This window comes from Delphinapterus leucas, chromosome 15 (genome assembly GCF_059928025.1).
Source record: "Delphinapterus leucas isolate spDelLeu-1000000601 "Yukka" chromosome 15, BTC_Dleu_Yukka2, whole genome shotgun sequence".
Taxonomy (NCBI): domain Eukaryota; kingdom Metazoa; phylum Chordata; class Mammalia; order Artiodactyla; family Monodontidae; genus Delphinapterus; species Delphinapterus leucas.
In genome coordinates this window covers 8,485,821-8,497,384 of record NC_143143.1, presented here as the reverse complement: position 1 = coordinate 8,497,384, position 11,564 = coordinate 8,485,821, and the positions used below count along the sequence as shown (strand labels likewise).

Below are 11,564 nucleotides of genomic sequence, written 5' to 3'. Positions count from 1 at the left end.
ATTATAGGGTTAGCTAACATCTTCATCACAGCATCAGCTAATTTTTTTGGTTTATCATGGGATATATATATTTTAAATTTTTAATAGGTGATAGCGAACATTTTAGAAGAGTTAACTTTGGCTGCGCCGTGTGGCTTGCAGGATTTTAGTTCCCCAACCAGGGATTGAACCCGGGCCTTCAGCAGTAAAAGGGCGGAGTCCTAACCACTAGACCACCAGGGAATTGAATATAGTTCCCTGCGCTACACAGTAGGCCCTTGTTGTTTACCCTTATTTTTTTTTTAGTCGCGCTGAGCGCCTTGCGGGATCTTAGTCCTGACGGGTATATAATAGTTTGCATCTGCTAATCCCAAACTCCCCATCCATCCTTCCCCTACCCACCATCAGCTGATCTTTAACAGGCTCTAATGCTTCTTGCCTGAATCTATTAGTACCATGATGATTGCAAATGGTTATTTTCTGAATCTATCTTCCTTCCACGATCATTTGTTGGCATTGTATCGTAAGGAAGTTTCCCTTTTATGGGAAAAGTTTTCTCATTCGTGGGTTTTTATGTTTGTGTTTAGCATCAGCATGGACACTCACGAATTCTTTTTTTTTTTTTTTGCGGTACGTGGGCCTCTCACTGCTGTGGCCTCTCCCGCTGCGGAGCACAGGCTCCGGACGCGCAGGCTCAGCGGCCATGGCTCACGGGCCCAGCCACTCTGCGGCATGTGGGATATTCCTGGACCGGGGCACGAACCCACGTACCCTACATCGGCAGGCGGACTCTCAACCACTGCGCCACCAGGGAAGCCCAGGAATTCTTATTTTATTCAATGTGTAGTCCTTACTGTCCTTATTCATTCTGATGTACAGTTGTCCCCAATTTGGCCAGTCACCCCCCACCCCATTAATTTGACTCCTGTGTTCTTTTGACACGTTCTCATCATTTTGCGAGCATTTTAAAAATTTTATTTATTTATTTATTTTATTTTTGGCTGTGCTGGGTCTTCGTTGCTGCGCGCGGGCTTTCTCTAGTGGCGGCAAGCAGGGGCTACCCTTCATTGCAGTGCGAGGGCTTCTCACTGCGGTGGCTTCTCTTCTTGCGGAGCACAGGCTCCAGGCATGCGGGCTTCAGTAGTTGTGGCGCACAGGCTCAGTAGCTGTGGCTCGCGGGGGGTGCTTAGTTGCTCCACGGCATGTGGGATCTTCCCAGGCCAGGAATCGAACCCGTGTCCCCTGCATTGGCAGGCAGATCCTTAACCACTTGTGGGCATTTTCTGGCATGACAAGGTGTTCCAGATTCACCCTGTCTTTCCTGGCCCTAGCCCTGGAATCAGCCATTTCTCCCAGAAGAGCTGGGTCCTGCTTTTAAAGAGGAATAGTGTTTAGAAACCACTATCTGGGCTTTCAAGAATTTTAAAGAAAATGCTCTGAGCGGGTGGCCGTGCTTTGGTGCATTATGGACACCAGGGGGCAGCACTTCTCAGAAAAATGTAAAAGACCCAGAATCCGGTCTGGGTTGGGTTCCTGGGGGCTGGACTGGCCATGCTCCCTGATGGAGGTGTCTCTAGTCCTCCTTCTGGACAAGGGGAACACACATGCTCACCACCACCTCGTGTGCGTCCAGACTCTCCCCCATCCTCACCCAGATTCCCCCTAGCAGTACATGCCTCACCCCCGCCCCCGCACAAATTTCTGTCTTGTTTTTCCTGAAGCCCTCTAAGGGGGGGTTAACTCCAAGGCAGAGAGGGAGAGAGGCTGACGGATGTGAGGCTTCAGGGAGGCTCATCCCCAGCCCACCACAACCAACCCACGGCTGTGGGTAACAAGTTCTGAGGGGTCCCTTCCCCTCTCTCCAGCTGTCTGTCCCTCAGGGGCCTCAGGCCACAGCTGGCTCCCTCCCTCTGGGCCTGCTGGGCAGGAAACCCAGGTGGGAGGGTTTCTGCTGCCCTAGGCCACTCAGGCGAGCTTGGAGCCTGACCTCTCACCTGCTTCTCTCTGCTGGCTTCCTCCCCCCTCCCCCTCCCCCTCCCCCCACCCGTGTTGATCAGGTCAGAAGTTGTGCGGGCAGTCTCTCCCCTGCATTTATTTATTTTTCCACAAGTAGAGTATTAAAAAAAAAACACCAAGGAAGTACAGTTAAGCGACTTAGACGTATGGTTCAGTCACATTAGAAGCAAGCATTTGCTGGAGAGTACACACTTCTGCCCCTGGCAATTCAGTGCCGTGAATTTTTTTGTATTCTTTCTCCCCTCCTGAAGGAGTCTCACCCAGGCCTGGCACAGAGTAGGCCATGAGTACAGGCTGACCTTGTCTGTCAGTCCTTCTCTACCTCCTCCGCCAGGACTGGTGCAGTAGCCCCCTGACCCTTGTCTCCAGTCCTACCCCTCCCCAGCCAGAGCTCGCCAGATGGCGCATCTGCTTCAGTACCCTTCTGTGGCCTTCCCCGCCCCGCCCCCCAGAGCAAAGTCCAGCATCTCAGCCCAGCACCTTCATGATCCTGCCCCACCCACCTCCCCAGCTCCCTAAGCTGCCACTCTTGCCCCCTGGGGACCTGAGGCTCCAGCATCTCTGAGTTCCTGGGGTTTTCCCCCAAGCCCACCCAGTGCCCCATCTACACCTTTGTTCACACAGCTGCCTCTGCCTGAACCGCCCTTCCCTCCTACCTCCCATAAAGTTAAGCAGCGGCTCACAACATACCCTGGTCTCCTAATGATGCCTCCGATTCTCTCCTCTGAAAGAGCTCCCATCTCTGATAAAATTCTCCTCATCCTTCAATCAAGGCCTTTCTCCAGGTCCCCCCACCCCGCCCCAGCAATCCAGGATATCTCTTAGCTCCCTCTCTAGGCAATGAGGGCAAGGCCTTGCAAAGGGTGGACGCCTAGGGGTGGGAGTAGGGAAGGGGTGAGAAGTTATGACTGACCAGGCTGCCAAACCTTAATGTGAATACACGTCACTTGGGGAGATAGCAAACAATCAGATCCTGGCTCAGTCATCCTGGGCTGTGGCTGAGACTCTGCATTTCTTTTTTTTTGAGGGGGGGGAGCGTGCCACGCGACTTGCAGAATCTTCATTCCCCAGCTAGGGATCGAACCTGCCCCCCCCCCCGCAGTGGAAGCGTGGGGTCCTAACCACTGGACAGCCAGGGAAGTCCCAGAGTCTGCATTTCTAACAAACTCCCAGGTGATGCCGATGCTGCAGGACCGGGAACCACTTTGAGCAGCAGAGGCCTAGCCCACTGGATTGGCTGGGGAAGGGAGGCAACTGGGAGCCCAGGTGTGAGTAACCATCATCCGGGGTATAAGATGGCGGGGTGGTGCCTGCCCCGGAGTTGCCAGTGGGAGTGGCTTCGTAGGCACCATGAGGCCGAGCTATAGACTCTTTGTCTGCCTTCTGCTCTGGGGGAGTCTGGAGCTGTGCAACCCCCGGCCCGTCTGGCATGATGAATCCCAACATCTCATGCCATCGAAGCCACCCGCCGTGATGGTGGAGTGTCAGGAGGACCAGCTGGTGGTTACTGTCAGCAAAGACCTTTTTGGCACCGGGAAGCTCATCAGGCCTGCAGACCTTACCCTGGGCCCTGACAACTGTGAGCCGCTGTTCTCTATGGACACAGATACCATGGTCAGGTTTGAGGTTGGGCTGCACGCATGCGGCAACAGTGTGCAGGTGAGGCTTGGGCCCCCTCGGCAGCCCCGGCCTCGGTGGGATGACATGGGAGGGGGCCGGTGATGGGGAGTGTGGATGCAGAGCTGGTGTCAGGCGGGGCTGGGGTGAATTCCTTTCATTTGTGGGGTCGGGTGGCTGGAGTAGTTGAGGCCTGAAGCTGGGCCTCAGTGGCATGGGGATGCGGGGGAGTTCCTGCCTCTAGTTGCCTAAGCTGGGGAGGTGGGGTGCAGTCCAGAGGTGGCAGTGCACTTTGGGCCAGACTGGGCACTCCCGCTCCGATTCCTGAGGATTTATGAACCCCTGGAGGGCATCCAGGAGAGATGTAGCTGATGTAGGGGAGGAGGGTGTGATAGGATCCCCTGTGGGTAGCCCAGCACTTGTGAGGGGCCCTAGAAACTTGTATGGAAGAGATGAACTTTGACACCTCAGAAAGCTCGGAAGTCATCTCAGAAAAAAAACACACCAGAATTTTGGCATCCCTCATTCATGTTTAATGGCTTTGAAGGCTTGAACTAAAAGTGATGTTGAGGGAGGGGGCAAAGGGCATCGTGTTCATCTGTGTTGAAGAGGCTCAAAGTGGGTCGCATAGGAGCAGTCTCAAGTAGGGGGCATGTACAGGAAGAGAGCTGAGTAATATTCGGGCCAGATGCCTCCCAAGGAGAGTGGGGAGGGGCAGAGCCTCAGACTAGAGGAGGGGCCTTTCAGCAAGGCAGGGCCGGACCGGGCCCAGCTGGTGCACGATTCCCTGGACCGACTTCTGCTCCGGCTCAGAGAGCCTGTCCTCCCCTCTGTCATGCCCCCCTGCCCACCTGGCCTTGAAGCACCATCAGCCCCCGGAGTCCTCCTCTGGGGCTCTGGTCTCAGTGTGGTGCCCAGGGCTGTTCTTGAAGCCTCCTGGGCCTTGTTTCCCTGGGGAGAGCATAGGGAGGCCGCAGGAGTTAAGGAATAATCCTAATTTAGTAACTCCCAGCCTTGGGGCATTAGAATCACCTGGGGAGTGGTTAAAACTCCTGATTCCCACAGCCCTCCTTAAAGCGGAATGGAGGTGGGGACCGACATCAGTAGCTTTAAGATCCCCAGCTGACTCCACCGCGGAGCACAGCCAAGCGGAATGGAGGTGGGGACCGACATCAGTAGCTTTAAGATCCGCAGCTGACTCCACCGCGGAGCACAGCCAAGCGGAATGGAGGTGGGGACCGACATCAGTAGCTTTAAGATCCTCAGCTGACTCCACCGCGGAGCACAGCCGAGCGGAATGGAGGTGGGGACCGACATCAGTAGCTTTAAGATCCCCAGCTGACTCCACCGCGGAGCACAGCCGAGCGGAATGGAGGTGGGGACCGACATCAGTAGCTTTAAGATCCGCAGCTGACTCCACCGCGGAGCACAGCCGAGCGGAATGGAGGTGGGGACCGACATCAGTAGCTTTAAGATCCCCAGCTGACTCCACCGCGGGGCACAGCCTGATGACACCTCTCCCCAGGACAGTGTTGCCCAGTCTCGCCAGATGAGGATCCTGCAGGGACGGGGCGGCTTCCTGGGAACGCTACCTGTGCCGGTTCTCGGGGCCCGCACTCGGTTTAGTGATGCTCTGCTGTCCTGAAACTCTTTCCTTTTGAACAAGGAGCCCCACGTTTTCACTTTGCACTGGGTCCCACGTATATGCAGCCGCTCCACCTGGGGCCCTCGCTGATAGACAGTTAGGATTCTCCCCTGAAGTTTGAGCGGGCGGAGGGCAGGGCCAGGCAGCCGTTCGCTGGGGGGCCGGGGTCGGGGGGCAGGTGCTGCAAACTGCCCCAGCAGCACCTGCTTGTGCTCTTCTGGCCTCAGGCAACCGCTAAAAACCAGCTTCCCCTTCTGTGAAATGGGCTTGAGAATAAGTCAGAAGAGGGAGGGCGAGTTAGGTAGTAACTGCTGTGGCAGTGAGTTAAAATTCCTGGAAGTTTCTCGCCTCTTCCTGGAGGCTTTCTTGGCCTCAGGCCTCTCCTGGAAAAGGAAGTGTGTGTGTGTGTCATTGGGCTCTGCTTGGTGATGACACGGAGCTGATCCAGACTCCCTGCGATGGTGTCACCACTTTGGGGTGAAAAGAGGTGCGAAGGGGGTGCCTGTCCAGGCTCTCCCACGTTGTCAGCGGCAGAGCAGTCTTTGAGCCCAGGGCCTGTGTTCTCTCCACCACCAGCGGACGGCCCTCCTGCCCCTGGCCGGGCACATCAGGGCAGGTGATGCTGGGAGAGTTAACCCCTCCCCTTTCCCTCAGGTGACCGAGGACGCCCTGGTGTACAGCACCTTCCTGCTCCATGACCCCCGCCCTGTGGGAAACCTGTCCATCCTGAGGACTAACCGCGCGGAGGTCCCCATCGAGTGCCGCTACCCCAGGTCCGTGTGGGATGGGTCTGTTGCTGCCCCTGGCACAGAGGTCCCTCGGCAGGCACATCAGCCTCCTGGCAGCATCTAGCTGTGAGGAGGGGGAGGTGCTTGGGCTGCGGTCGCTTCCCTCAGCCCTGGCGGGAATGGAGGGCCTGCTGCCTCTGCTCTGAGCCTCTGAAATTGGTCCGGGCCACAGCTGCCTCTTGGTGGAAGCTGCGAGGCTGCCCGGCCACTGGCGCCCTCAGAGCTCAGAAGTGGTCTTTCAATAGCGCAGGGGTGGGTGCCAGGCTCTGACTCTGGCCATCACAACCTGCTCTCTCACTCTGGCTTTCCCGCAGCGGCTGAGCAAGGGTGGGGAGGCCCCAGCGTGAAGCATGTGCCTGTGAACTGGGGCATCGAGGTGGGAGGACAGGGCGACTGGTTTATAACTACAACACCTGGCCCTGTGCTGGGCGGAGTGTGAAGGTCTTGAACCCTGCCCTCCTATCTGGGAGTGGGGAGGGGAGATGGTGTTGATACCATGAGGAAACAAGGGATGAGGCATGTGTGGAACGGCTTCCCAGAACAAGATCCTGGAGAGGGGGGCCTCGGACAGTGGGCAGACACATCTGGGCAGAACCGTACACGCCCCAGAGGAGGGCAGCGTGTCACTAGTAGGGGCTGCAGCCCAGGGACCTGGAGCCCCGGGCCAGGTGTGGACGGCTGCTGTTCTCTTCCCAGGCAGGGCAACGTGAGCAGCTGGGCCATCCTGCCCACCTGGGTGCCCTTCAGGACCACGATGTTCTCGGAGGAGAAGTTGGTTTTCTCTCTGCGCCTGATGGAGGGTGAGCAAGCAGAGCTGGGAGGGGACAGCCAGCAGGGGGCGCTCTGGCAGACCCTCACCCTGGCCGTGCCTTGCAGAGAACTGGAGCACCGAGAAGACGACGCCCACCTTCCAGCTGGGAGACAGAGCCCACCTCCAGGCCCAAGTCCACACCGGCAGCCACGTGCCCCTGCGAGTGTTCGTGGACCACTGTGTGGCCACGCTGACGCCGGACTGGAACACCTCCCCTTATCACACCATCGTGGACTTCCACGGGTAAGGCTGGGCTACCTCTCTAGGCAACGCTTGTGCAACACGACCTGTGTCACCCTCCTCAATCTTTAACTGTGTTTCACTTGTTCTCTTTCAAGTTGTCTCGTGGACGGTCTCACCGACGCCTCATCTGCTTTCAAAGCACCCAGACCCAGACCAGAGACCCTCCAGTTCACAGTGGATGTGTTCCACTTTGCTAATGACTCCAGAAACACGGTAATGGCTTAAGAGCCTGGAATAAGGCTGAACTCATAGGGTCAGGGCTGACCAGGCTTACTAGCCGGTGTGGTCACTTACTAGCTGTCCCCTTAAGCAGTGATTTAATAGTTCTGCCCTATCCTAGTAACTTATCAAGCAGAAAAAGCCATGGGCTCTAGTGAGATCTTTGGGAAGGCACAGGCCCTAAGAGACCGGTGGAAAATCCGTGAAGGATGGAGAAATTCAGGGATCCTGGAAAGAGAACGAACTAGGAGAATAGGAGCGCAGGAGACCTAGCTGACAGCTCACATCGGATGAGCACCAACGAGGCAGTGTCTGATGGCCAGGTCACTGGCTTTGTCCTCACCAAGGTCAGCAGGGCCAGAACCCAGATGGGTTGAGTAAAGGACTTAATAAGAGCAGGTGTCAGCCTTCCTGGAGCCTTTCTAGAAGGGCAGGGGAAGCAGGGGTGAACTTTTCATGCTAGGTAGCCTCTCGAACTTGGTCATAGGCTAGACCTGTGACTTTTTGAAACCTGAGTGCATCAGCATCACCTGGAGGGCTTGTTGGAAGAGACCACTGGGCCCCCCACCCAGGGTTTGGTTCAGAAGGTTTGGAGTGGAGCCTGAAATCTGCATTCCTAATAAGTTTCCGGGTCCTGGTGATGCTGCTGCTGCTCTGGGGTCCACCCTTTGAGAACCGCTAAGCTAGGAAGCTCAACTTGACACTAAGGGTGGCAGAGGGGGGAGGGAGCTAAAACGTGGATCACTCGTGATGGCTGGGCAGGAAGCACAGGTAGGACTGGCCTCTAGCCAGAAAGTGCTGGTAGAATCTTACAAACGAAAATCAAGAAGTTTTAAAACAAGTTTCCTGAGATAGGATTGGGAGGATGTGAGATTTGGAATAGCTGGTCAGGAAGGATTAGTGACTAAAGCAAGGATTTTCAGCTCTGGCTCTGTACTAACCACCTAAGGATCATCAAAATACTGATACCTCCCATATATTTTCATTTAACTGAGGTGGGGCCTGGCATCAACTTTTCCAGTTTCTTAAAATCTTCAAAAGTGAAGCCAAAAGAATTTCACAGCAAACAGCTATGTACCTACCATCTAGGTTCTACCACCAGTATCTCACCATACCTAGCCACTAGTCTCTTTATTTAGAAATGCATCAGAAGCTATTTAAGCCCCCTGGCGCGTCCAATAAGCAGCTAGGTTTACAAACCGCCAAACCAGAGGCTTACGTGGCTGGCTGGCATTGAGGGACGAGCGGTGTGAATTTTTAGACTTCGCTGATGCTACCTCACCTCACCCAGAAGTTCTGTTCGGAGAACAGAAGTTATCTGCTACAGATAGTAGACAGATAGAAGGAAGGGCACAACTGAAGCTACTGGGAGATGTCCTGGAACTTTCTGATGGCAGGTCCTGGGTTGAATGGGGCTGGGGATAAAAGAAAATAGACTCGGGAAGGGTGCCAGTGCCCAGATCGGTGACCCTGGGGGGCCTAGGGTAGAAGATGCTGGTTGGGGTAGGGAATCGACCTCACAGGTGGTCCAGGGGTGAGGAAGGAGGGGGATGAGGCTTCACACAGGTGGTGGCCATCAGCATGGGTGACTCTTGAGCCGGCATCTGCCTCTCCAGGGATGGGGTGGGGGTGACTAAGATCAGAGGACGATCCTGATCAACGGAAGGCAGCCTTGAGCTCTCGGAGGGCTCTCCCTCAAAGGTGGGCGGGTGGCTTGGCTGATGGCGCGGCTATGGCACAAGAGGGAAAGCTAACGAGGAACCACCCTGGGATCTGAGGCCCCAGTTAGCATCAGCAATATGTTCTGGGAAGAAGCTGAGGCTCAAAGCGGTTCCCTTCCTGGAGTGGGAACACTAAGGGACCCGGAAGCCCTTCTTTGGTGAGGGGGCTGGGGTATGTGTGCAGATGGAAGGCAGAGGCAGCCAGAAGTGCAACCGGGCTGGTTCAAGTTTCCGAAACGGTTACCCTGCAGGCACGCTTGGCCACTAGGTGGCGGCCGAGGCTTGTGGTTCTGCAGAAGGCTTTAGGAAAGGCGGTGGCACCTCGGTTTCTTTGCAGGATTTGGGGTGTGTGTGCATGTGTGTGTTGAGACCCTGAAGTATGAAGGGGGACCTCTGACTGTGGGGACCTCTTCCAAAAGGATGCAGGCTGACCTGAGCTCTGGTTTTGTCAAAATCCCCCCCCACTCCAGCTGGCCAGGTGGGATTTTGGCCCTTGTGGACTCGATTTCCTGTCCCTGAGGTTCTGACTTAATGGGCCCCGGGGCTTAGGCATGCTAAGTGATTGGAAAAGTAGGGGAAAGACCAGAGGAATAAAGATGATGGTGCCGATTTAGAATCCAATTTGTGACTTGCTCTGAAGTTTGAGGAGGGTTAACCTCTGAGCCTGCACTATCCCATCTCTAAAGTGGGCTTCCCCTCCCCGTCAAGGGTTAAAGGTTAGAGAAGAACTGGCTTACTAGTCACTGCACTGCCTAGAACTCCACCTCGTAACAGCTGCTCTTATTTCCAGATATATATCACCTGCCACCTGAAGGTCACTCCGGTTGACCGAATCCCAGACCAAATAAGCAAGGCCTGTTCCTTCAGCAAGTCCTCCAATAGGTGAGGAGACCAGATTGGACATAACGGCTGTAGCAAACTGGCCACGCTCCTGTTGATTCCCCCAAGGTGCCTACTATCAGCAAACCTCTTCCTGCAGACTGCTCAGCCGTCTGACCCTTGTGTCTTTCCCTCTCAGATGGTCCCCGGTAGAAGGCCCTGTTGATATCTGTCGATGCTGTAACAAGGGGAGCTGTGGCGTATCAGGCCGTTCCAGGAGACTGCGCCACCTGGAGGGACAGTCTGTTCCCCGCAGTCGCAGGCATGGTAGGTCTCCAAAGGGCCTCAGGTCTATTGCCCTCCCCTCGGTCTAGGGCACCGGATGTCACTCTAGGGTGACACTTGTTCCCCATTTAAGGCTGCTTACCCCTAGGGGGATGCCATTTCGGTGCTAAGTGAGAGAGGCCCCAAGCCTTCACCCTGCTGTCGGCCGGGGCCATTCTGTAGTCATCCTGGAGTCATGACACATAATCAGGGGTGTGGGAGAACAATGCAGCTGTTAGAACTAAACCTACTGGTCTAGAACCCACTGAGCAGCCCCAAACCCCTAACCTGACTCCTGTGTATGGACTAAGGTGACCCTTGGATGTCTTGTCTTTCAGTGACAGAAGAAGCAGATGTCACAGTGGGGCCACTGATCTTCCTGGGGAAGACTAGAGACCACAGTGTGGAAGGGTCTACCTCCTCTCCCCCCTCGGTGATGCTGGGCTTAGGCCTGGCCACTGTGGTGTCCCTGACTCTGGCCACCATCGTCCTGGGTTTCACGGGGAAGCGTCGGGCTGCTTCCCACCCCGTGTGCCCTGTGTCTGCTTCCCAATAAAAAAAGAAAGTGACCTCTGGGGTGTGGCACAGTAACTAGATGGGGGTGAATTGGGAGGGGCTGTGTAGGGGCGGAGGGTGGACTGTAACAGGGTCGTGGGTGCAAGCAGCGAAATTGAAGTGCCATTGTGTCTTTAGCAAGTCTGTGTAGCAGAGCGGGTGGGGCTTGTCTTCCCAGGGCAAGTATAATCCCACATCTCCAAGGAGGCCAAGATGAGTGAGAGGTGTTGGGGGCTAAAGTAGGGTGGGCCCTGCCAGCCCCGCTTCTAGGGGGCCAGAGGGTCCTGGCTCTGGGCCCTATGGATCAGATGCCAGGGCTGGGGGCAGGGAGGAAAGGACTTCTAGTCGCCTTCCCTAATGGCAGCAGGCACGAAGCCACATGTCCACGTGCTAGAAGCTCAAAGGCCAGAAGTGATGGTCTAGGGCATGGTCACCTGGGACCTGAAGTTGCTGTAGGGGAGCCCTTCTGGGGGGTGAGTGTCATGGCCAAGTCACCAGCTGTGGGTGCTTCAGGGCTTCCTGTGACCGAGGGGAGCTACCTCTCGGCCTCCTCCACTTTCATCACTCCCCCCCAGAAGCTGCCGTGTTCCCCCAGTCCCTGGCCACAGCCTCTGGGAGTGCTCAGCAAGGGAATGGTGCCCCGGTGGTGCCCAGGAAGCTTGTGGCCCCTCTCCAGGGGAGGTGGCCGTGCTTCCGCTGTTGAGGGCTGTGACGTCCCCACCATTGGCTGGCCCTTAGCTCCCCAACCTCACCACCGGCTGAGACTCATTCTCACTGGGTGAAGATCTCCTTCACCGTGGAATCCCAGCTTTGCTAGTCACCTGCTG

At 56.0% G+C, this 11,564-nt stretch overlaps 1 protein-coding gene across 1 annotated transcript; it reads left to right on the top strand.

Moving 5' to 3' along the window:
• Nucleotides 1-2,849: 2,849 nt before the first annotated feature.
• ZP3 (zona pellucida glycoprotein 3) lies at nucleotides 2,850-10,738 on the top strand. The gene is made up of 8 exons (XM_022588643.2): nucleotides 2,850-3,654; nucleotides 5,912-6,030; nucleotides 6,742-6,845; nucleotides 6,922-7,099; nucleotides 7,195-7,312; nucleotides 9,830-9,921; nucleotides 10,058-10,185; nucleotides 10,521-10,738. Exons 1-8 carry the CDS (start codon nucleotides 3,346-3,348, stop codon nucleotides 10,736-10,738), a joined length of 1,266 nt encoding a protein of 421 aa, XP_022444351.2. The 5' UTR covers nucleotides 2,850-3,345.
• The last annotated feature ends 826 nt before the right edge of the window (nucleotides 10,739-11,564 follow it).